The 27,214-nt window shown below is 38.3% G+C and overlaps 1 protein-coding gene across 1 annotated transcript in view; it reads right to left on the minus strand.

The window, feature by feature from the left end:
• Nucleotides 1–27,214, minus strand: part of Nagk (N-acetylglucosamine kinase) — a 156,013-nt gene that overhangs the window by 67,550 nt on the left and 61,249 nt on the right. Inside the window, exon 5 of the mRNA XM_090384552.1 lies at nucleotides 16,501–16,611. Within this exon, the coding sequence (XP_090240678.1) occupies nucleotides 16,501–16,611 (111 nt within the window). The remainder of the gene's footprint in view (nucleotides 1–16,500; nucleotides 16,612–27,214) is intronic.

Raw genomic sequence — 27,214 nt, forward strand, 5'->3', positions numbered from 1 at the left:
TAATTGTATGGGCTAGAATCTCTGGTGGTTGTGCAATGAACTGTGAATTTTGATGTCCACTTTAATGTTATGGACAATCCTATACTTCTTACAATGTGGCAATTCTTTGATTCAAACCCAAAATTCGATTGAGCAAGAAAATGCCTCATGCTGATAGTGCTGTCCAACAGCCTCGAAAGCAAAGTGCTATGGATTTCAAGCCTGGTGTGTAAATACATGGGCTATATTAGAGTTTTTTTTTTTTTTTTTTTTTTGTTAGTTGTTGGCGCATCGGCTTCTGTGGCCATAATGCACCTCCCAAGGTTTTTGCACTACTCTGATCCAAGCCAGAGGCGGGATTCGAACCCACGACCTTTGGGTTCCCAGGCAGGCACTTTACCCATCCGGCTAGCCCAGTCAGCTGTGTTAGGATAACTAATAGTAGGAACAGGTGCATGTATACTTATATGCATATCAATGTTAGGAGCATAGTTAATAAATTCGATGAGCTTGAAGTGCTGGTCAGGCCATTAAATGCAAACAGTGTGGGGTTATTGGAGACGCAGTGGCAGATATAAGGGATGCAGAATATGGGGAGTACTACAAAGTGTATAGAAAGGGCAGACAGGATGGGGGGGGGGGTGGAAATTATGATCTAAGTTAAGAAGCATAGAAAATCTAAGGCAGCGCATTCAGTTAACATGGGTGACCAGTACAATGTTGAGCCAATTTGGTAAGACAGAAGACTCGGAAAGCAAAAATGAGGGTAGGAGTGTGAGTTATAAGCCTAATGACTCTGATGAGCACAACGATCTCCTGTACAGAGAAAGAGAGTGGGCCATTAAATCAGAACATCTTATAATGGAAGATTTTAATTTTCCAGATATTGAATAGAACTTGTGGATTGGTAACACACACACACACACACACACACACTAGCAAGGCTTTTGTGGATTTACTGGATGACTGTTTTCTACAGCAGCACATTAGAGAAGGAACAAGAGAGAGCAATATTCTTGAACTGATTGTCAGCAATGATTCTTCATGCATTAAGAATCTGCAGATAATAGAAACACTACATGGCAGTGATCACAGTGTATTGATGTGAGATTTACTTAAAGATGTAAACCCATCCCTTTACCATCAGTGGTAAAGGGATGGGTTTAAGCTTTTGTGGGGTGGCTACAGTAGTCTCTGACAGTTTTTAAATTCTATACAATGTGACAAACTGATGTTGTTAGCAATAGCAAACACTAAATGGGAAGCATTCAAAGAAATAATCATAGAAGCTACTAGGCTTCTCATACCAACTAAGAAATACAGTTCAAGGCTTAGTCAGACCTAAATGGATATCAGATGAACTAATGAGACTCATTGCAGAGAAGAAAAATGCAATTGCCTTAAATTTATAAGGCAATTGTAAGACTACATGTGGAATAATGTCTTCAGGAACAGAGACCTCATCTTAAAAAAAGACATTGTGCTTGAAAGGGTACAATGACGGGCAACCTGCATGGTGAGATCAGCAAAAGGATGACCATACAAGAAAGTCTCCGATTATGTGGGCTACAGAGCCTGGCAACCAGGCACCTCAGAGGTGACCTGATTGAGGTTTATAAGGCACTGGAAGGATTAGTAAAATGAATGAAGGTGGAATTTTAACTGTTATAAAGAATTCCAGAACTAGGGGGCCATAAATTCAAATTCCTCCTAAGATGAAGTATGTGTATGTGGGGGGGGGGCAGGGCCAGAAAAACACAGTAAGCCTGGTAAGCAGGGCATAGGGGCATCGAAATTCAAAATTTTTATTATAATATTATTTAATAAAAGTATCTCAGTTAAAGTCAGTATATAACGACTTTAATCCCAATATAGAAACAAACTATTATTGAATTGTTATGTTTGTATATTAATGAATACAGGCTGTTTGTTTGTTTGTTTGTTTGTTATTTGGTTTTTAGGAGCATTAGCAACTAAGGCCATATTGCTCCGGGATATGCGGTGGTCATTCCCTGACCTTTTTGCATCCTCCGTATTTGGTGGTGATGGGCTCGAACCCCGGTCTAATCAAGAAGCGTGTGCTACGCACTGCTGCTCCTTCCCACCTGGCTACGGAGGCGCCTATGTATACAGGCAGTTCTCGCTTTACAAGTTCCCGGGTTTACTAGTTTTTTCCCCCAAGTATCAACAAAATCAAAAATATGAACATTAATTGCAAAAAATGAATGTTAAACATTCATAAATACCGCATTTCAAACCACATGCATAGCTATACAATACAGTGCACCCCGCTTTACGATATTAATCCGTTACCATCATATTGCGAAAATATCGTAATGTGAACTTAATGACGCATTGTTTTTTGGTAATTCGTTCCACAATCTCAGAAGTTGAAATTTTCACTATATAACTCTCTAAAAGGTTGTTTTTATAGTGAAAATTGTATTAGTTACCAATTCAAATCACTAAAATGCACTACACTTTCATCGTTATCATATATTCTGTTATAAGAGCCAATTTTGAACGCCTTTGTCACATCTTTCTAAAGCATATTTCTGGAGGTCACGACCATAAAACAATAAACAATTTACACTTTCTGGTTTATTCAGCTTTTCTGTTAATGCAAGCAATTAAAAACGGGCAGTAAACTCCATATTATTGCATTTGCGAAAATACCAATAGCTGGAATTGTGTGGGTTTTTGCGTTATGATGATGAAATGTGTTCCCCTTCACTGAAATCTTCAATAGTATAAAAAACAAATAAATTTTCAGAATCTTCTCTTCATTCCTTTTTTTAAAGCTTCGTAAATTTGTTACTCTGTGCAAATCATGTTAGTTGCAATTTGTGCGTTCCGTTAAAAAATGCTTATGCATGCTATTGAAATTTATAAATAAAAGAGAAGATTATCTTCGAAATAAACACCTCATGAAGCATTTCTGAAGAAGACGCCTCCTTGTGCAACAAACCGAGTGCCGAGCCAATAATAAGGATCAACGCGTGTGCATTTAATCAATGAAGAATAAACATTCTTTAACATTTGTAAGTCGTAAATAATTTCTTTATTATTATAATTTGCTTGATTTTAGGGTTATGTTTTAATTTCTTTGGATAAAACAATCACTGTTTAAACAAACTAATTAGCTAACTAATTTCATTGTTGAGAACGTAACCCCTATTTTTAAAATTATGTCTATGGGATTTACTTCCTGCTTTAAGAGTGCGGGCTAGGAATGAATTAACTCGTAAATTCGAGAACTACCTGTACTTAAAATTCATGAATACTTTTTAAAACATACTTTATATTTTCAGTTGGGAAAATATTTTGTTCATCAAGCACCATTAATTAAAAATAATTATGTTCAAATTACATTCTAAATATCACCCATTAAGCACTATTAAAATAATTAATTTAAAAAGTTGTGCTCAAATTGCAGTCTAATACAGGTTGACCTTCACTAATCCGAAAGCGTTGGGGACCTGTGGGGGTGCTGAATTAGTGAGTTTGCCGGATCACCAGTGGTTATTTTAGCACATACAGTTTACCCAACAGTTAACCACCTCCTCCTACCTTTAACACCTTGACTGCCAAGCCAGTTTAAGAAAAAAATTCCCCAGGGGCCAAAAAATATTTAGCAAATAATTTGATTAGCAATTCTAAAATAAATATTGTAATGTCAGTGTTGTCGTTTTTTTCGCGAATATATATATATATAAAAAAAATATTTTTTTTTTATGTCGCATACATGTGGCCGACGTGGCCCAGTAGGTTACTTTATTTCTTGAGAAGCCGTGTCGGTCACATACATGTGACGCTATTATGGCATACATATGAAGGTCGTTTGCAATTAGTTTATTGCATGCGCAGCGAGTGTTGCAACAAAGCTAATTGCGATAAACTCTCAAACGTCGCAATCAGTTTGTCAGTATTGTTAGAGATTTTGTGAAAACAAGTTCGTCAGCATGCTGTATTATCCATCATATTGTCTTGTGTTTTTCCACAAGTTTGTACATGTGTGTTGTAAAAAAAAAAAATCTAAAAAGGAATGGCTAAAAGAAAATTAGTAAAATGAGAGGAACTGAGAGAAATTGCTGGAATTTACAATTAAGCAGAGATAAACTTCTCACAGGACACACCGCTGTAGAGTTTTTTCAGAAGTTCAATTTTATCTGTTATGGACAGTGTGCGGTGTTTGCGCTTTACACCACGAGAGGCACTTCCTTTATTATTATTATTATAATTAGCTACATGGTGCAAGGAAGCCTGAGGCTTATGCTGCACCAGCCAAAAAAAAAAAAAAAAAAATCCTCGAGTTACCCTGAGAGAGAGAGAGAGAGAGAGAGAGAGAGAGAGAGAGAGAGAGAGAGAGAGAGAGAGAGAGAGAGAGAGACCTAGAAGAGAATCACCAAGAAAGAGATGATATTCAGCTCAGGACCCAGGGTGTGCCAGGGTCCTGAGCTGGATATCATCATTCTTCTCTTATGCATTGGAACCACGGTTGGGGCAAAATGTGAGCAGGTTATAATAATAATAAACGCAGAAAAACATGTGGGAATGGCTTGCCAGTGTTTACGAGTTCGTGCCAACAGCTGATGCTGCAACCAACACCACCAAAACAGTAGCAGTAGGTCGGTGCGCCGACCTGGGAAATTTGAAATTACGTTCACTAAAATTATGTCCGTATTAGCGGTGGAACCAGATTAGTGATGGTAGCACATTTTCAGCCTTGTAAGTAAATGCCTCACGAGCCCAATTGGTTAGGGCACTTATCTGTGAATTATGCAAACCTCGGTTTGAATACCACCAAAATTATTTTTAGCATTAGCAAAAGCATATGATGCAAGAAAGCAAGCTTATGCAGCAACAGCCAAAAAAACCCCCTCCCGTCCATCTTTCACTCCAAATTCTTGTCCAGCTCAACCTTAAATTTATTTAAGCTATCAACTTCCACAACAAGAGATGGAAGTCTGTTCTAACAATCTAACTACCCACTGGCTAGAGGCAAATTTCCGCACATCTATTCTACAACTGACTTTCCTCAGTTTGAATCTATGCTTCCTCAGGTTCTTAATCTGAGGAGGCATAGATTCAAACTGAGGAATATAACTCTCAGAGAAAGAATCCCATCAGCATTCAGCTTGCTCAAACTTTCAAGGCCTTATACACCTCAATCAGATCACTCGCACGTGCCTAGTCTCCAGGCACTGCAATTTGCAGAAAAATTAAGCCTATCTCGGTAAGAGCACCCCTTTGTTCCCCTTCTTTGTACTCGTTCTAGCAACTCTACATCCTTCCTAAAATGAGGCCTCCAGACCTGTACACAGTACTCTAGGTGTGGCCTGACCATTGACTAGTAACAACGGGATAATCACCTCCTTGTCCCTGATAGCAAAATTCCCATATATCATTGACAAGACTCCATGACCTTCTCTGGCAGCCCATCTGCACCACTCAGCGAACTTCATATCTGACTGCACAATTATTGCCAAGTCTTTCTCACTCTCCACTTCACTGAATATAATAACACACAGTCGGTACGTCTCTCTTGGGTTACTGCTACCCATATGCAGTACTTTGCATTTGTCAATGTTAAACTTCAGTTGCCACTTCTCAGCCTATTTGCCCAACTTATCTAGATTCAGTTGCAATAGCATACTGTCTTTACTGCCATTAACAACCCTACCAACCTTTGTATCATCTGCAAACGTTGACATTAAGCCCAATATACCCTCATCAATGTCATTGATGAATACACAAAACAAACAATGGGCCCAGCACAGAACCCTGGGGAACTCCACTAATAACATTAGTCCACGAAGGGCAGTGTCCATTGATTACCACTCTCTGTCGTCTCTCTCTCAACCATCCCTTTATCCAATTTAGCAACTTGCCGTTAATGCCATGCCGCTCCAATGTGTACAGCAGTCTTCCATGTGCAACAGTATCAAAAGCTTTTCTGAAATCCAAGTAAAAAAAAAAAAAAAATGTAAAGTGCAGCCATTATCAACCCACTGCAGGATGGAAGCCTCCTCAACAATTCATGCTGAAGGAAATGGACCATAATCTGCCACGCTGGTCCAGTGTGGATCGACCGTATTCAGCAGTCAGGGGCTTGAACCCCGGTCTACTCAAAGAGCATGTGCTACTGCACTCCTGCTCTTGACCACTAGGCTACGGAGGCCTCGAAATCCAAGTATATGATATCAAAATTATTATTTTTGCATCCAGTTCCTTTGTAACCACATCATAGTATCCAATCAAATTGGTCAGACAAGACCTCCCTTTAACAAATCCATGCTGTGTCTTAACTATCGCTGCAGTCTTGTCTAGATGATGCTGCAATGTTTCTTTAACCAGTGACTCCATTATTTTCCCCGGAACACAAGTTAAACTAACAGGTCTAGAGTTATTTGTGTCACCTTTTGAACCCAATTTGCGAATTGGGGATATGTTTGCACACCTTCAGTCCGTGCGGACTTCTCGTGAGTCTAGGGAAGCTCTCATAATTATGGCTAAGGCTTTGCTTACTTCCTTTAATTTGACAATAGAGATGCTCAATTTTTTCTATATTCTATTACATGCTCAATTTTTTCCTATATTCCATTATCTTATGAGATGCAACAGGGCCTACCTTTATTTTTTGCTATAGGATGGCTTCTTTTGACAAACTCTCCTTTAATATAACTGGATTAAAGGTTATATTAAAGCATTCCTTTAATATACCCTTTAATCCAGAAAGCATTCGTTTAATATACCCTTTAATCCAGAAAGCATTCGTTTAATATACCCTTTAATCCAGAAAACATTCATAGATATTTAATTCATAGAGAAAATAAATACAGTGGTACCTCGACATAAGAGTTTAATTCGTTCCGTAACCTTGCGCGTATGTCAAATTGCTCGTATCTCAAAGCAATTTTCCCCATTGAAATTAATTGAAATGCCATTAATCCGTTCCAGCTCCCAAAAAACCACCTCAGTTGTTTTTGTTAAGTGTTTTTGAATAAGAAAAATGTACTGTATTTACAAGAAGAAACATTTATTTATAAATAACAAATACATATTCTATAGAAACATAATAAAAGAAAAGGTGAAGTGCTTACGGAAGCGTATAATTTTCGTCATTGGTCTTCGCTTTTTTTGTCACGCTTTGCTCATTTTCATCTGCAGATCGTTTAAAAAAACTGTCCAAGGAGGTTTGTTTCTTCCTCCCTTTCAGGATATTGCGGAAATGTGTTAGGCAAGTTTCTTTGAACAACTCCGATGCACGACCAGTTGCAACTTTTTCGGGGTGATTTTTATCCACGAACTCTACAACTTTCTCCCACATTCCCAAGATCTCCTTTATATTTCTTGTAGAGATAACCTTCTCCATCTCTGGCTCCTCTTCAAAACTAATTTTTCGTTGAACCACCATATGCTGCTGCGAATGTAGAGCGTGTAACTCCTCGGTTGTCAACTCCTGAGTCTGTTCCTCGACAAGTTCATTCACATCTCTCTCATCCACCTCCAGACCCATGGATTTTCCCAGAGAAACAATCTCCTCTACCACTGACACTTCGGGTTCCAATCCTTCAAAAGCCCTTTCAGCTACAGCCTCAGGCCACAGCTTCTTCCATGCAGATATTAAGGTCCTCGTTGTAACACCCAGCCAGGCCTGATCAATAATTCTTAGGCATATCACGATGTTAAAGTGGTCCTTCCAGAACTCTCGAAGGGTAAGGTTTGTGTTCTCCGTCACTTCAAAGCAGCGCCGAAAAATGTGCTTGGTGTACAACTTCTTAAAATTAGAAATCACCTGCTGATCCATGGGCTGCAGGATAGGAGTGGTGTTGGGTGGTAGGTAGAGAACCTTTATAAACTTGAACTCTTCGAGTAAATCATCTTCGAGATTTGTTGGGTGAGCAGGGGCATTGTCGAGGACGAGAAGGACTTGCATGGGTAGGTTGTTTTCCTGTAGATATTTTTTAACAGAAGGGCCAAACACCAGGTTTATCCACTCCACAAAGAATTTCCTGGTGACCCACGCCTTCGGATTTGCCCTCCACATAACTTGTAGTTTTTCTTTTAAAATCTTATGTGACTTAAAGGCTCTGGGATTTTCCGAATGGTATACTAGCAGAGGCTTGATTTTGCAGTCGCCACTCGCATTGGCGCAAAGTGCTAGAGTTAATCTATCCTTCATGGGTTTGTGACCTGGCATCGTCTTCTCCTCTGCCGTTATGTAAGTCCTATTCGGCATCCTTTTCCAGAAAAGCCCTGTCTCGTCGCAGTTGAAGACTTGCTGAGGGATGTATCCTTTGGCTTCTATCAGTTCGGAAAACGTTTTGATGTAAACCTCAGCTGCCTTCACATCCGAACTTGCTGCCTCACCATGCCTGACGACGGAGTGAATGCCGGTCCTTTTCCTAAAGTTGTCAAACCAGACCCAACTGGCTTTAAACGAGTCTTCCGATTCCTCATTTGTGGAAGAGTGTGGGATCTGCTTCAGCAAATCACCGTAAATCGCTCGTGCCTTCTCACATATGATACTTTGTGTTAAGAATCCTCCTTGAAGCTGCTTCTCTGTCACCCACACCATCAGTAGTTTCTCCATTTTCTCATGGAGAGAGGTCCGGAGCTTAGAAATTATTGTAACGCCCTTGGCTGGCGTTATACCCTTTATCAACTTCTTCTGTTTAAGCACAGTACATATCATTGATGTGCTACGCCCGTACATCCTCGCCAAGTCAATTACTCGCACACCTTGCTCATGTTTTTCTATGATTTCCCGCTTTAATTCAATAGACATCATCTTCTTCTTCGGACCCATGGTTATAAAAATAAATTTGATAATGTTTTGTAAATGTACAAAAAGCAAAAAATGCGAACCCAACTTATCAAAAATGCTACGAAAACGAGGGAAACAAGCACACAGACTGAGGTGGGAGAAAGTGTTAGACGCTGCACACGACCCCAACATGCGGGGCGCATGTTGGGGTCGTGTGCAGCGGTGTAGTGTGCGATTCCTCGTATCTCAAATCTTGCTCTCATCTCAAAGCAAAATATCGCTCGCTCGGCGGCTCGTATCTCAAAACACTCGTATATTAGGGCGCTCGTATATCGAGGTACCACTGTATTTAATATAACTGGATAGATCCCATCCACAAGAGGTGCCTTCTTTATATTTAACTTCAACAATTTCTCCTCCACTTTGCTCTCAGCTATTACAAAATCACTTAGTCCGTTGAGAGTTTGATAAGCTTCTGGCATTCCTCTCCTTGAATATCTTTGTGTGTGTGGGTGAAGGTAGATGCAAAATACTCATTCAGTTTACCGGCTACCTGAGCATGATCATCAATAGTCAAACCAGCTATGTTAAGTGGACAAATCTGATTCATTCCTTTCTTCTAGAGTTTACATAAGTAAAGAACTCTGATGTTTTTCTTTGCATCCTTTGCCAAAGATTTGAACCCTTAGCATAATTATGAAAGCTTCCTAGGACTCGGGGGGAGGTTCCAATGGACTGGAGATGTGCAAATGTGTCTCCAATTCACAAAGGGGGATCAAAGGGTTACATGGGTAATTACAGACCTGTTAGATTAACTTCTGTTCAGGGAAAATAATGGAAAATCACTGGTTAAGGATGTGATGAAGGGAAAATCACTGGTTAAGGAAGTGATGAACGATCATCTAGACAAGACTGCAGTTATAGTTCAGACACAGCATAAGTTTGTTAAGGGGGGAGTCTTGTCTGACAAATCTGATTGGATATTATGATGTGGTCACAAAGGAATTGGATGCAAAGAATAATTTTGATATCATACACTTGGATTTTATGACAGCTTTTGATACTGTGGCACTTGGAAGACTACTGTACAAATTGGAGCAGCATGGCATTAAGGACAAGTTGCTGCAAGATCGAGAGTGGTTATCAATGGACACTGCTCTATGTGGACTGATGTTATTACTGGAGTTCCCTAGGGTTCAGTGCTGGGCACATTGTTGTTTTGTGTATTTATCAATGATATCGATGAAGGTATATCAGGCTTAATGCAAACGTTTGCAGATGATGCAAAGGTTGGCTGGGTTGTTAATGACAGTAAAGATAGCATGCTACTGCAACAGGATCTAGAAAAGTTAGGCAGATGGGCTGAGAAGTGGCAACTGAAGGTTAACATTGACAAATGCAAAGTACTCCATATGGGTAGCAGTAACCCAAGAGAAATGTACCAACTGTGTGGTACTATACTGAGGGGGGGGTGGAGAATTAAAAAGACCTGGGAGTAATTGTGCAGTCAGATATGATGTTCTCTGAGCAGTGCAGAAGGGCTGCCAGAGCAGGTCATGGAGTTTTGTCAATGATATATAGGAATTTTGTTAGCAGAGACGAGGTGATTATCCCTTTGTATAAGGCAATGGTCAGGCCACACCTTGACTGTTGTATACAAGTCTGGAGGCCTCATTTTAGGAAGGATGTAGAGCTGCTGGAATGAGTACAGAGAAGGGCAACAAGATTGGTGAGTGGATCAAAAGGTTGGTTTTACCAAGAAAGGCTTAAGTTCAAATATATCCCTAATTCTCAAAGGGTGTTGAAAGGGTAACAGGAGTAATTACAGACCTATTTAACTTCTCTTCCGGTGTAAATAAAGAAGTCACTGGTTAAAAAAGCATTGCAGGATTATCTAGATAAGACTGCAGTTATAGTTCAGACACAGCATGGGTTTGTTAAGGGGTAGTCTTGTCTGATCAATTTGATTGGATACTATGATGTGGTCACAAAGGAACTGGATGCAACAACTAATTTTGATATCATATACTTGGATTTCAGGAAAGCTTTTGATAGTGTAGCACATGGAAGACTGCTGTACAAATTGGAGCAGTATGGAATTAAGGGCAAGTTGCTACAATGGATAAAAGGATGGTTGAGTGGGAGAAGACAGAGTTGTTATAACAATGGACACTGCTCTTCATGGGCTAATGTTATTAGTGGAGTCTCCCAGGGTTCGGTGTTGGGCCCATTGTTGTTTTCGGTATTTATCAATGATACTGATGAAGGTATATAACGGTTAATGTCTACATTTGCAGATGATACGAAGGTTGGCAGGGTTGTTAATGACAGTATGCTATTGCAGCAGGATCTGGAAAAGTTGAGCAGATGAGCTGAGAAGTGGCAATTGAAGTTTAACATTGACAAATGTAAAGTACTGCATATGGGTAGCAGTAACCCCGGAGTCATGTATCAACTGGGTTGATATGTTACTTCAACTGCGTATCAACATTCTCCACTGCACTCAGGGTAGCGGAGAATGAAAAAGATCTGGGGTAATTGTTTTTTTTTTTTTTTTTTGATTTGGTAGTTGTTGGTGCATCGGCTTCTGTGGCCATATTGCACCTTCCAAGGTTTTTGCAGTACTTTGATCCAAGCCCGAGGCGGGAATCGAACCCGCGACCTTTGGGTTGCCGGGCAGGTACGTTACCCACTCGGCTAGCCCGGTCGGCATGGGGTAATTGTGCAGTCAGATATGAAGTTTTCTGAGCAGTGCAGACAGACTCCAAGAGTAGCTCATGGGGTCTTGTCAATGATATATAGAAATTTTGCTAGCAGGGATAAGGAGGTGATTATCCCCTTGTATAAGGCAATGGTCAGGCCAGACCTTTAGTATTGCATACAGGTCTGGAGGCCTCATTTTAGGAAAGAAATTGATCTACTAGGAGTAGTACAGAGAAGGGCAACGAGATTAGTGAGTGGAACAAAGGTTTGCTGCTACCAAGATAGGCTTAAATTCTGAAAATTGCAGCATGTTATGTTATGTTGTTGTTTGGAGCATTAGCAACTAAGGCCATATTGCTCTGGGATATGCGGTGGTTATTCCCTGACCTTTCCACATCCTCCGTATTTGGTGGTGACGGGCGCGAACCCGGTCTAATCAAGAAGCGTGTGTTACGCACTGCAAAAATTGCAGCATATGGAGACTAGGCACCTGCGAAGTGATCTGATAGATGTGTATAAGACCTTGATTGGTTTGAGCAAGCTCAATACTGATGGAATTGTACTACACACCCGAGGAGGCATAAATTCAAAAATTGAGGAAAGACAGTTCTAGAATAGATGTCAAAAATTTGCCTTTAGCCAGCAGGTGGTTGATTGCCAGAACAAACTTCTGGAGTGAATGGATGGGTGAAATGGGAAGGGGTTTTTTTTGGCTGATGCTGTATAAGCTAGCTTTCTTCCATCATATGCCTCTACTAATACTAATTTCCAGAAAATGGCAATCTACAGAAATTCAAGTCTGATGTCAACAAGTGCCTTCTTTCAACTTCTCAACCTTCAGCCCATGCATGGTACTAAATACTATAGGTTCTAATACCGCTCAACGTTTGGGTTTTCATAAAAAAAAAAAAAAAACCTACTTTAAACTGGGTATTGCTTTTTTTCTGGCCAGTGCTGTATAAGCTTTACTTCCTTGCATCAATTTGCCAATACCAATATTGAAAATCCACATTTCTTTTACAAAATAAAACCAATCAAGTTAGCAAACAGACTGCTCTAAATTGGTTTAACACTTTTTCTGCTGAATCCACTGACAACCTTTTAACCCAGGATTGAAAATTATGGGATCAAGAAGTCAATCTGGACTGGGGAAAGCAGAGACATTTTTTGGGCTTTCTACTCATCATGGTTGGCCACTGTTGAAGGTTGCTTGATGATGCAGTTAACGTGTTAAAGTGGTTAGCAAATGTATGTCAACCAGCCAACATCCATTCACTGATCTGCTCCTAACTAACTTTTCTTCTTAATTCATCCTTTCTTTTTACTTACGTTATCTGTGAACAACATTCCTTCATAAGTATTTCTTGAAAATTGAAACCTACAGATATTCTAGCACAGTTTCAAAATCTTTCTTCTTGCTTTCCACTTCTCTGTAGTGGAATATAATTGGTTTAAATATTTTGTTTGAATAAATAGACAAATAAAAGTATGTCAGGTAAATATAAAAATACCATGCTCAAAAAATGCCCAGTATGCACTTGACATAAGGGCAGGAGGAATTCTGAGCATTTTGACCACTCGTCTGAATGGCCAAATGCAAAGTTAGGGCATTAGAAAAGTGTCAACCTATACAGCCAGTATAAGTTGCAACGCTGAGTTTAGAGTTTTAAAGAGGTATGATTCTGAATGCTATGTGAACTATTTACTGTGTCAAGCTATTGCAAAAAGACAGAAGAATAAGAATAATATAAAAACCAAGAAGTAATCCACTAGGTAAACAACAGCCACAGGGAATCTGCAATCCAAAAAAGAGGATGATTATCTCATCCTGAAAGTCCTCTCCCTCTCTCTAAAAAAATGAAGTGTTCATTATCGAAGCAAGTAAATCAAAAGAAGCTTCTATAAACTTGTTCAAGTCATAGGAAGTTGCATGTCTTTGGTTTCCAGGTTAAAGCTGCAGCTCATGCCCAACATAATGCCACTCACTCTTGACCTCTGGACTGGCAATTCAGACTAAACACTTTCAAACATATAGTAAAAGAATAGGTTTGAAAATGTCTGGGGAACACTATATAGTAGTGTATATTTTCCCAACAATGAAGTTTGGAGGCAGAAGGAGTGCCCCAAACCTGGTTTAGATCAGTGGCTGTATTGTCTAAAATCTCTTAGAGCCATGTTCTACACTGGAATTTTGAATAACAATGTACTAACAACACTGAAAATTCTAAGGAAATATTCACAGATCCCCCACGTACCAGTATGGTAATACTCTAAACCAGGCTGATACACACCTTTTGAGAAGAATAACAGAGTGAAATAAAATCAACCCAAATCCCACTGAATATTGTTGGCATGAGCTGGAATGCTAGATCAGTGTACAACCAATGTCTCTACCAGATTGTGCAGCCATTGACCACTTTGAAGTGGGAATGGGTAAAAATTATCAGTTGCCAACTACCATGATCTGCTTAAAAATATTCTCAGAATTATCACAGCCACCATTATTATTAAGGTGTACTGTGATCCCATACACCGACGAGCCAAAACATTAAGACCAGCGAGTCGTTATGCAAATCGAAGCAACTGCAGGTGAACTATGGCAAGTGCGCAGGTCGGGACATGGTATAAAAAACACCTGACACTGAGCTCCGTTAATCAGTGTTACTCTTGTTCTTCAGATGGGAAAGGCAGCGGACTTAAGCGAGTTTGACAAAGAATAAATTGTAATGGCCAGATGATTGGGTCAGAGCATATCTGAAACGGCACAGCTTGTGGGGTGCTCACGGTCAGCCGTGCTTAGTACCTACTGAAATTGGTCTGAGGAGGGAATACCCACGAACTGCTGGTGAGGTGCTAGACGACCATGGATCATTGATGCTCGAGGTGAGCGAAGGCTCTCCCAGATGGTATGTGGCAACAGAAGGGCGACTGTAGTGCAACTTGCCGGTAATTGGAATGCTGGTGACGGAGTAATGTGTCACAACACACACAGTACATCGAACCCTGCTGAAAATGGGGCTGCGTAGCCTCAGGCCACTCTGAGTACTGCCCATGCTAACCACGGTTCACCAGCAACAGCACCTACAATGGGCATGCGAGCATTGAAACTGGACTTTGAGTGATTGGAAGATCAACTGGTCTGATGAATCACGTTTCCTGTTGCACCATGTAGACAGCCGGGTACGCGTGTGTCGTTTACCTGGATGCACCATGGGACGAAAACAAGCCGGTGGTGGCAGCGTCATGCTTTGGGCGATGTTCTGCTGGGATACCCTGGGTCCAGTCATCCATGTGCCGTGACGTCTATCTACCACTACCTAAACATCACTGCTGACCAGCTGCACCCTTTCGTGGCAATGGTCATCCCCTCTGGCGGTGCCATCTTTCAGCAGGATAATGCAGCATGCCACACTGCCCGGATTGTTCGAGACTGGTTCAAGGAACATGAGGAAGACTTCCAGGTATTGCCCTGGCCTCCAAATTCCCCAGACATCAATCCCATTGAGCATCTGTGGTTTGTGTTGGAACAGCAACTCCGATCTGTGGCGTCTCAACCATGGACCTTACAGGAGTTAAAGGATCTGCTGGTTATGTGTTGGTACCAGATACTACAAGGTACATTTAGAAATCTTGTAGCATCCACGCCTTGCCGGGTATGAGCTGTTTTGGCTACACATGGAGGACCAACATCATATTAAGTAAGTGGTCATAATGTTTTGGCTCATCAGTGTATATGCTATTAATTTTCTGAATAAACGTTGCCATAAATGTTTATTCAGAAAATTACATTCTATGTAATTTTCTGAATTACAAGAATTTTACATAGTTACAGTTACATAATTACACAAATTTTAAATTTTAAAATCAAAAATGTGAACATTAATTGCAAAAAATGAATGTTAAACATTCATAAATACTGCATTTCAAACCAAGCATGTAGCTATACAATACAGTGTACCCCGCTTTATAATATTAATCTGTTCCAGAGACACCATTGTATCTTGAAAATATTGTAATGTGAATCCAATAACACATTGTTTTTTGGTAATTCGTTCCACGACCTCAGAAGTTGAAATTTTCACTATATAACACTCTTAAAGGTCGTTTTTATAGTGCATATTGTATTACTGTAGTTAACAATTCAAATCACTAAAATGCACTATATTTTCATTGTTATCATATGTTCTGTTATAAGAAACAATTTTGAACACCTTTGTGACATTTTTCTAAAGCACATTTCTGGAAGTCATGACCATAAAACAAAAACAATTTGCACTTTCCGGTTTATCGGACTTTTCTGTTACTGCAAGCAATTATAAACGGGTAGTAAACTCGATGTTATTGCATTTGCAAAAATACAAATAGCTGGAATTGTGTGGTTTTTTTGTGATTATGGTGAAATGTGTTTCCCCTTTACTGAAATCTTCAAATCGTATAAAAAACATAAATAAATTTTCAGAATCTTCTCATTTATTCCTTTTTTTTTTTTAAGCTTCATAAACTTGTTACTCTGTGCAATTCGTGTTAGTTGTAATTTGTACGTTCCGTTAAAAAATGCTTATGCATCTACTGAAATTTATAAAGAAAATAGAAGATTATCTTGGAAACAAATGCCTCTTGAAGCATTTCTGAAGAAGACGACTCCTTGTGCAACAATCCAATGAGTGCGCATTTAGTCGATCGTGAAGAATAAACATTCTCTAAAATTCATAAGTCATAAATAATTTCTTTATTATTATAATTTGCTTGATTTTACAGGCTACGTTTTAATTCCTTTGGATAAATCAATAATTTTTTAAATTAGCTAACTAATTTCATTGTTGAGAACGTAATCCCCTATTTTTAACATTATGTCTATGGGATTTAATTCCTGCTTTATGAGTGCGTGCTAGAAACGAATTCACTCGTAAAGTCGAGAACTACCTGTAATTACATGAATATTACATAGAATGTAATTTTTAAAAAGTACTGGCACCACATATTTTTAAGATATTGTATATATAAATACAACAGTGACAGATTCATATTTAATATAAACATATCATTACCCGAAGCTTCATCACCTAGTAAATGGCCCCATCCACCACAACGTTCTGTGGAACCATTTGGGTTCAAAAGAAGTGCATTGGATCCTGTCCCTGCTATTAACACAAGGCCACCTAAAATCAATTTAAATATCTGAGATACTCATACATAGACAAATACTTCTAACAACTAATCATCACATAGAACTTAAGTGAATTTGAGTTTTAAATCTTCAATTTCATTTAAATAAATAAAATTCCATTTATTATCCAGATGGCCATGACCAGAAGACTTTTCACATTCACTGTGAATGCATACATATAGGACATGGATACATTTAATTTTCAGCATCAAAGTTTGCACTGGTGTCATCCCACACACTCCTCACTTGGGGCTGACTCAACAAAGCTCTCCTAATCAATCAGAAATTTTTCTACTATAAAATGACATGGTACAGAACTGAACATTTTAAATTAAATATAATAGTAAGTAAATTAAATCGTGCTATGATATATAAAAAAAAAAAGGGAGAGGAAGAGTAAAAACTCTCCTGATGGTTTTTACTCCTCCCCCTTTTTTAGAATTTTCAGCAACACGATAGGAATCCAATAAAATAAGTCTGTACACTTAATATCAATACAAGGAAATTAAATTTCTGTATATCTATTTCTATTAGTTGTTACATTGCTCTACACAGTCCACATAGTGCTGAACTATCCATTAACACAAAGTTGTTAAGCAAGATGATAGTGTCATACTCTTACATTTAGAAAAAAAAAAAAAAAAAATTACACACACACACACATATATATATATATATATATATATATAAAATGAGCACAACACACTTAGTTAATTCAAAACATACCTTGAGTTGACAAAAGATACATGTGTTCATAAATAAAAAAAAGTATTTCTGACTTCTTGCTACTTTTGAACAGCTATTAAAAAACCTGAAAATTTACTGAACTCTAGGAAGGTGTCAAAAATGTTAAGCAAAAAGATAGTGTCATACTTTCTCACATTTAGGGAAAAAAATTTAATAATAATAAAAAAATTATATAAATAAAAACGAGCACAACGTACTTAGTTAATTCAAAATAAGCATTGAACTGAGGAAGATATATCTGTGCATAAAGAGAAAAAGTATTTCTGACTTCTTAATACTTCTGAACTACTGTTAAAAAACCGTGAAAATTTACTAAACTTTTGGAAGGTGTCAAAAATGTTACTTTGTGCAAATTTTTTTTTTTTTTATGAGAACCCTTTCAAATGAGAGGTATTAGAACCTATAGTATTTAGCATTGTTGATGCCACTGTTAGAGAAAACCTTATCACTGCATGTTTGATGTCATCATAAATGGGCCATAAGAAGTATGCAAAGCTGCATCGCCGCACAGTTGTTATTTGTTTTTATTTGGTTTTTTAGGAACATTAGCAACTAAGGCCATATTGCTCCGGGAATATGCAGTGGTCATTCCCTGACCTTTCCGCATCCTCTGTATTTGGTGGTGATGGGCTCGAACTCCGGTCTAATCAAGAAGCGTTTGCTATGCACTGCTGCTCCTTCCCACCTGGCTATGGAGGCGCATCGCTGCACAGAATTGAGAAAAGCTAAAGTAAGAGCTGAATGTAAATCTACCTTAATTTCTGTGCATAATGGAAAGCTAATGTATGTCAATATGGTAAAAATAATAATAATTAATAAATAAATAAAAAATTTCTGTTTTGACACTTTAAGCGTGATAATTTTTTAAAATCATAACATTCCGAAAAAATGAAAACACATTTTATAGTTAACTATTTTATTATATTTTGAATGTTTTGCATGTAATTTGTAATCCAACTAATGTATACATTTCATTAAATCTAATAATTTGGTTACCATAGTTGAACAGAAATTATTTTACTTTAAATTTAGCACTTTTTCAAGGTTTGAAGTTTATGTTTATGTGTTGCTTTTAATGCATCATTTTTTTTTTTTACAATAATTGAGCAAAATATTGATAATGGTATTAATTAGCAAATTTAAAATTATTTCTCCAAAATGATCATTTTTGCAAACATCATTCAAAGAAAATTGACATAAGTAACGATAAGAAATCTGTCTGATTACGTATTCAAGAATTCTTTCTCTAGGGCTTGCGATGATATAATTTTTTGAAATACAGTAGAACCCGGATAAGAAGTTTTCCAAGGGACCGAAGGTTTAACTTCTTAAGCAGGAAAACTTCTTAGAAGGGAAAATGACCTAAGGGTATGAAATATTAATTACACAAATAAAAATGAAAAGATATACATACATAAGTTAAAGTTGATTTTTAAGTACTATTTCAGAATTTATAAATATTTCACTCTGCCTATGGGTAACATTTTTAAACTCAGGATTTCTAATTGCTTAACATTCTGTTCATTAAACTCCTTACCAAATACTCATTACCATGTTGGAAGGATGAGCTCCTTTGGAGTTCCAACATACCTTAAAAGGTCACAATTACAATAAGACAGAGCAACAATCCCCTAAGTAATTCAGAACTATTCAGTTGAACATCAGAACTTAATAGCATGTGCATCACTGTGCTTCACGTGGTTGACACTATCCAGTTATGAATATTGATGAAAACAATTGCAATATGTCAACCTCCATTACATCAAAATGTTTATACTAAGGATTTAGCACTGGCTACAGAAAATTCACTAATCAAATAAGTTAGTGCCAAGCATCATCATTTTAGTTCGTAGTAAATCACCAAAGTAGGTGAAATGGCATCATTTTTGTGAATGGCTCCACAACGAGTTGCCTTGATATTGAACTATCTCGAATAAGTAATGCTTCGAAAGTGGATTCACGAATAGGCAACACTTTGCCAGTGGATTCTCGGCAGATACCTCCACCTCTGGATGGTGGTATCCGCTGAGAATAACATTAGTCTTCTCCATTGCGAAGCATTTCTTACTGGAGGTAGTGCAATATCGTGGCAACTCATTGTGAAGATATTCACAATATGCGATATATGTATTTCAAAAACTATGCCATTTCACCTTCTTCGGTCAGTGATTTACTATGAACTAAAATGATCCTATGCACTAACTTGTTCAATTACCAAAATGAAATGTTCATATTGTTTAATATTGAAAATAAAGAATTTGTATATTTAATAAAGTATGATTGAAATTTTATGTGAAAAGATTTTCACCAACAAAAAATCTTTACACAATGCAAGGATAGATGATAAAATTTTGCACACTTTATATGTATATATTAAGTGCATACAACCATGTAAAGCAGGTAGCTGATATGGGGCATGTAACAGCTGCACAGTGGACTGTGCAATGGATTAGCTCAAATTTAATTGGAAACATTACGTCAAAAGAGATTGTTTACAAAATTACAACCCAGATAAGAAGTGGGGAAAAGGTCCGAAATCAGAGTTAGGTATAAATACAGGTAGCTGATATATGACATGCAATGGCTGCACAGTGCATCGCTTGATAGAGTTAGATCGAATTTTGATAGAATGTATTGTATTGAAATATGTACAAAGTTTCAGCCTTCTATCTCTATTAGAAGTGACTGAAAAAGTGATCGGCAGATTTAACGACAGAGGCAGTTGTATAAGGTATATACAACCACTCCGCAATTAATGTAAGGGTTGCATTCTGCGAAACGCTACATAAGTCGGAATTTCCATAAATAAGTATTTAGGGAAATTCCGCACTCACAACTATGCACGCTGAATTTCATAGAAGCAAAAAATAAATGTTCGATGAACATGTAAATAGAATTATTTATTCAATTTTTTTTCTCATGTGCAGGAAAAATTACAAAAGCATACAAAATTACAAAAAGAGAGAGGAGACAGGCATAACATCAGCAAGTTTTACCTTTCGAGCATCGTTGACACAATTAACTCTCCAGCTGATAAGCACACTGCTGCGGAAGTTGAGGACAGTGGAGATTATGAAGGGGTTTTTTCCAACACATCACAAAATTTCTCTGCAGCTGCAGAATCGGCACTGGTGATTTCACTGCCTACTTTAATGTTTTGGAAATCAGCGTGATGCTTGAACCTCTTAAATCACCTGTTGCTTGCCACAAACTTGGCTTGGGGTTTGCCATACGTATCGCTACTATCTTCATGAATACTTGCTTGAATGGCCATTAGATTCAGGTGCACTTACTTATGAATCTGATTTTCCATCCATATTATTAATAGCTTTTCCATCTTTGATATAGCACCTAAACGCTGTTTTGTGATCAATGTTGGGGCGGACTGTCCCTAGTGTGAAATACGTTGATCCTTTAACATGTTCTTTTATATGTGCACTGTCCCTTAAAATAGTGTTCACTGTTGAAGCAACGAGACCTAATTCCATGCAATAGATGACAAACTTTGTCCTGCTTCATACTTCTTAATTAATCATCTTCATTTCTAAACCAATTTTGTTTTGTTTTATTTCGTTTCCTAGCACTGCCAACACTTGCACTTTCTATTGGTTGCTTTCCCTTCATCATTGTAATAAGTAAATAGGAACAAAGAGAAGATTCTGAAAATTTATTTATGTTTTTTATACCCACACAATTCCAGTTATCAGGATTATTGCAAATGCAATAAGATCGAGTTTCCTACTCATTTATAATTATATGCACCAACAGAGCAGTCCAATAAACCGAAAAGTGCAAATTGTTTTCACTGTTTTATGGTAGTGACCTCCAGAAATGTGTTTTGGAAAATATCACAAAGGCGTTCAAAAACTGATTCTTATAACGGAATATATGATAACAACAAAAGGGTAGTGCAATTTCCATTATAAAAAAGACCTTTTAGAGAGATAAATAGCTTAGTTATATAGCGAAAATTTCAACTTCCATGGTCTTGGAACGAATTACCAAAAAAAAAAACAATGTGCTATTGGGTTCACATTATGATATTTTCACTCTCCAGCTGATAAGCACACCGCTGCAGAAGTTGAGGGCTGTGGAGATTAAGAAGGGTTTTTTCCCAACAAATCAAAAAATTTCTCTGCAGCTGCAGAATCAGCACTGGCGACTGGTCATTTATTCCTACAGGATGCAAAATATGTTTCCACGATTTTTTTAAGTTTGCACTGGCCGGCAAAATCTTACATAAAGTCGAATTTCCGTAAGTCGAGTATTACTTAAGTCGGGGAGTGGCTGTATATAAAAAAAAGTATTAAGTGGGAAAATATCATTATAATAATACACTGTGTATTTATTTATTCTTTAACATGAACTTTTTATGTGGGAAAACATTTTACCCGGGAAAATAATTCATTACAATATATAAAGTTGAAATTGGGACTTAAGAAACCAAACTTAGTACAGAGGAAAACTTATGCGGGAATTTCTTATCCTACTGTAATATATAACAATATACAGCAACAGTAGTTACGTTTGATTAGGATAAACAATACTCAGCTGTGGAGGATTTGTAAATAGTGAAATACTTTTTCTATTAATTATAACATTATAACCAATTTTCTCCAAACCCACAATAATTTTTTTCATGGATAAAATATAAATGACATCTTTGTAATTTGACAATAAGCTTTTAATTATAAATACATAAGCACTTGTAGCTGTGTCAGTACTAGCAAAAGAATTTCCCAGTATGCTTCCACCTTTGTAATCAATATAAGGTTTCAGATGAATTTTAGCATTAGTAGAGGCATATGATGCAAGAAAGCAAGCTTATGCAGCATCAGCCAAAAAAAAAAAAAAAACTTCCACTTCACCCCTCCGTTCGTTTGAAATACCTGCCCAGCTGAGCCTTAAATTTATTTAGGCTATCAACTTCCACAACAAGGGATGGAAGTCTGTTCCACCAACCAACTACCCGCTGGCTAAAGACAAATTTCCGGACATCTATCCTACATCTGTCTTTCCTCAATTTGAATTTATGCCCTCTCAGGTGATTATTCTGAGCAAGAGGAAGAATCCCATCAGCATTGAGCATGCTCAAACCATTCAAGGCTTTATATACCTCTATCAGATCACCTCGCCAGTGCCTAGTCTCCAGACACTGTAATTTGCAAAACTTAAGCCTTTCTTTGTAAGAGCAACCCTTTGTTCCATTCACTAACCTTGTTGCCCTTCTCTGTACTCGTTCCAGCAGCTCTACATCCTTCTTGAAATGAGGCCTCCATACCTGTATACAGTACTCAAGGTGTGGCCTGACCATTGCCTTATACAAGGGAATAATCACCTCCTTATCCCTGCTAGAAAAATAATCAAATCAAGAGTATTACTCCCTCTAGTTGCCTCCCGAACATGCTGATATAGAAAACAATCATCCAATAAATCCACAAAAGCCTTGCTAGTGTGTGAGTGACCAGACCCCAAATTCCAGTCAATATCTGGGAAATTAAAATCCCCCATTATAAGACTCTCTGATTTACTGGCCCACTCTATTTCCCCATACAGGTGCTTATTATACTCATCAGAGTCATTAGGCCTATAGCACACTCCTACTCTCAATTTTGATCTCCCAATGCTTATTTCACACCAAACCGACTCGACACTGCACTGTCCAGCAATGTTGACTGGCTTCACTTCCTTGGATTTTATGTATTTCTTAACTAATAGCATAACCCCTCCTCCCTTCCTATCCTTTCTGTAGACATTGTACTCCCCAAATTCCAGTTCTGCATTCCTTATATCTGTGTGACACCACGTCTCTGAAATCCCCACAATATCTGCCTTTGATGTTTTGAGCAATACCTCAAATTCTTCAAATTTATTTACTAAACTCCTTGCATTGGTGTAACGCAAGTATACATGCACCTGTTCTTTTTCTTAGCTACCCTAACACAACCTATGTGTTTATTTGTACCCCAATGATTCCCAGCAGTCTCTGAAATATCCTGCATCTTATTTTCCAGGCTGCGGCTCATTCCAATAGAAGCAGTGCAAGAATCACTTTCACCTCTGCCAGTGGCTACTGTTAATCTATTAGTCCTTGTATCCCCCCAATCTAGCAGTTTTCCGACCCACCTAACACTGCCTCGATAGCATCAGCAAACATTCTTGCACCCTTTCTATTTAAGTGTATCCCATCCCTGTAGAAGCAGTCTCTCCTGTTAACAAGTACAGACCAGGCTGAAAAAAATTCTACCCCTTGAGCCTTGCACAATCCTTCCAGGGCCGAATTGGTCGACAGGGCTCTCATCATATACTCCCTCCTATCATGTCTGGGCATAATTGCAGACACTTTCAAATTCAACCCTAATTCACGGCTTTTTTTTCAACAGTGACCTGTACTTGTTAAGTAATTCCGCCGGTCTCCTATTCTTAATATCATTAGTGCCAACGTGTACAACTATATCACCTTTTGTGCCCTTAAAAGATGATATCCGCTCTACAACGTCATCAACCTTTGCCCCTGGCAGACATACCCTGGTCTTGTTCCACCTATCCTTTTTACAAAGCATGTTTCCCGTTTCCCTGACAATAGAGTCACCAACAACTACTAGTTCCTTTGGGACCAGCGCATTCTGCCTTGGGAGCTGCCGCTGTGTTGCGTGATGACCAAGTGCAAGCTCTGGCATTGGTGTGGGCAGCTGAGAGCTTGATGCGTTTAAGTTCTATCTACTAGAATTAGTTTTTAACCTTTACCCCTTGGCCCACTTAGAACAATGGATTAGCCCACCGATGATGTAGTGATCAGGCTTTATCTAATGATAGCATTGGTACCATGCATAGGCTGAAAGTTGAGAAGATGAAAGAAGATACTTGTTTACATCAGACTTGAATTTCTGTAGATTGTCACTTTCAGGAAATACATATGAAGGAAGGTTGGTCCAGAAAACAGAAGTTGAATGAATAAAAGAGGAAGAAAAAAAGTTGGTTCTGTGAGTTCGAAGTTGGATAGTAAAAGGATGTTGACTGGTTGCGGAACATTTTCAGACTTGTTTGGGGGAGAGAAAGAGAGAACGGGAATTATAGAAGACAAATCAGAATGGTGCCCATGGAAGAATCTATAGATAAGGCATGCAGCAGAAATAGAATATCTATGAGAGAGAGAGAGAGAGAGAGAGAGAGAGAGAGAGAGAGAGAGAGAGAGAGAGATGAATCATTAATTAACCTTACTGCCCTCTTTTGAATAGAATCTAGAAGCCTGAGAAAGGTTTTTGGGGGCACTGCCCCAGTTGTGGAAACAAAATTCCATGGTAGGGCAGATTTGCGATTTGCACAGAGTCAACAACTGTTTGGAAGAAAAGTAATGCAGAGAGCGAAAGGGAAAACCCAGTTTTTTAGATGCAGAGGAAACAATATTTGTAATGTGCTTATGCCAAGAGAGAGATTAGAATTCAGGATAATCCTCAATACAATATATGATCTTATCTAGAAATCGAGTGTCGTCGTCATTGTTGTTGTTTTGGTGTTTACTGGCGCATTGACAACGGAGATCATAGTGCGCCTGAAATAGAGTGTCATCGAAGATAACCGCAGAAGCAGTAGAATCCTTTTTTCGTGAGATATAAGACAGGACTCAGTTTTAGAAGGATTGAAATCAACTAAGTTATCTTTTCCCCACTGGAGAATTTCCTGGAAATTGGCACTTAAGAAACTAGTGGATATTGGAGAAGTTGAAGCTGTTTGTGCAGGGCAAGGTTTGTCAAAGTGGAAGATGGAATGCAATGTGCTATCATCAGCAAAACTATGGATAGGATTTCTCGTCAATGGAAGGAGATTAATATATACAAGAGGGAGAAAGAACTGATCATTGGGGAACACCAGCATTTGTGGAGAAGTTAGAAGACAGAGAGCCATCTACCATTACCTGTAGTGAGCAGTCAGAGAGAAAACTGGATACCTATTTACCAAAAAACAGTTGGCAAACCATGAGATGAAAGCTTATTTAGAAGACCTTTGTGCCAAACACGATCAAAAGCCTTTGAAATTTCAAGAGCAACTGTTTGAGTTTCACCAAACTTTTCCATTGAATTTGTCCATAGATAAGTAACATAAGCCAGAATATCAACAGTGGTTTGACACTGATGGAATCCATACTGGCAATAATTAATCAGATGGAAGGTTTCTAGATAGTTTAAGATTTAGTGGTTAACTGATTTCTCCATTACTTTAGAAAGAGTAAAAGTAAGTGCAATGGGACGACAATTGGATGGGAGGGATTTGTCACCCTTTTTAGGACTGGCTGGATACGAGCAAATTTCCAAGCAGAAGGAAAAATACCTTCGGAATAAGAGAGTAAAAAAAGGGGACACAGAACAGGAGCAAACTCAGAAGCATAGGTTTTGAGAACTAGTGGAGAAATACCACTAGGACTCTGAGCTTTCTAAGCATCATAGCTGTTCAAATTCCTTGTGCCACTCTTTTGATGGAAGTCTACAGGAGGCAGTGAATGGTAGGAGGTCGAGAGAAGGGTAAACCACCAAGATCATCATGTATTGATATGATGATTTTCAGTCAAAGATAAAGCAGGTCAGCTTTATCTTTGACTGAATTGGCAAAAGAACCATCTGGTTCTGACAGATGGCGGGAATAGAGATGGGCAAAAGTTTTGGCAATTGTTTTCGTAAGAGACCAGAATGCTCGACTAGCATCTGGACAAGAAACCAGTTTTATACTCTTAGCCTGTTTGCAATCTAGTTTGGACTGATTAATAACTTCTTTACAATTGTTGCGAGTTTTGGCGTAGGCAGAAAATGAACTCGGAGATTTGGATACAAACTTGAACAGCCTTAGCACATTTATTGGAAAACCAACATTTAGATAAAGGATGAGAGAATAATATCTTGATATCCCTACAAGAACAATTTCGCTGACACAATCTGAGCAAACCTTGACATCAGAAGATTTGAAACAGTAATCAGACCAAGGAAAAGAAGAAAATAAATCTTGCAGATCATTCCATTTTGCATTCATGTAATGCAAAAAAACAAACACAAGGTTGAGAATGGCCACTAGAGAAAGGCTGCATCGGACAAGAGACCATCATTACCTTTTGCACCTTTGAAGCCAAAGGTATCATAAGGTGAATAATTTGAGCAACTGAGATGGGCAGTGTGGTTAAATCAACTGATAATTGGGATTCTGTCAGAAACAATACATGGGGTTTGGCAGACTGTGAGTGGAAATGGACATCATTGAGATTGGAACTGAGCCCATGTATATTTGTAAGAACAAGGAAGTCTTTCTCGGGTTTAGATCTTTTTTGCAGTTATGTTTGTTTTATTAGTTTGACAATTCATGATGAATTCAGTAGTAAGAAAGTTGGGGGGGGGGGGTTGTTTGGTTTTTAGGAGCATTAGCAACTAAGGCCATATTGCTCCGGGATATGTGGTGGTCATTCCCTGACCTTTCCACATACGGTGGTGACGGGCTTGAACCCCGGTCTATCAAGAAGCGTGTGCAACGCACTGCTGCTCCTTCCCACCTGGCAACGGAGGTGCCGGGTGGGGGGGAGGTATGTCATTCGAATTGTTATTTGGCCCAGAAATATGTTATACATGCATAGCTTAAAGCTTGATTTCACTTTAAAGAATTATTTTAATTATTTAGACAGTTTTGTTTGAGATATTTATAGCATACATGTACACCAACAAGATGTTACCTGGCAATTAGAGTTAAAACTCTCATCTCAAGTATTGAAATGTGTTTTACCACGCACACACCAAAGGGTAAACAATATATAAAAATAACTGCTGAAACAGGAAAACTTTATAAATCTTGCAAATTTAGGAGTAAACCCT

This window comes from Mastigoproctus giganteus, chromosome 11 (assembly GCF_048544385.1).
Source record: "Mastigoproctus giganteus isolate SK-2022 chromosome 11, ASM4854438v1, whole genome shotgun sequence".
Classification (NCBI taxonomy): domain Eukaryota; kingdom Metazoa; phylum Arthropoda; class Arachnida; order Uropygi; family Thelyphonidae; genus Mastigoproctus; species Mastigoproctus giganteus.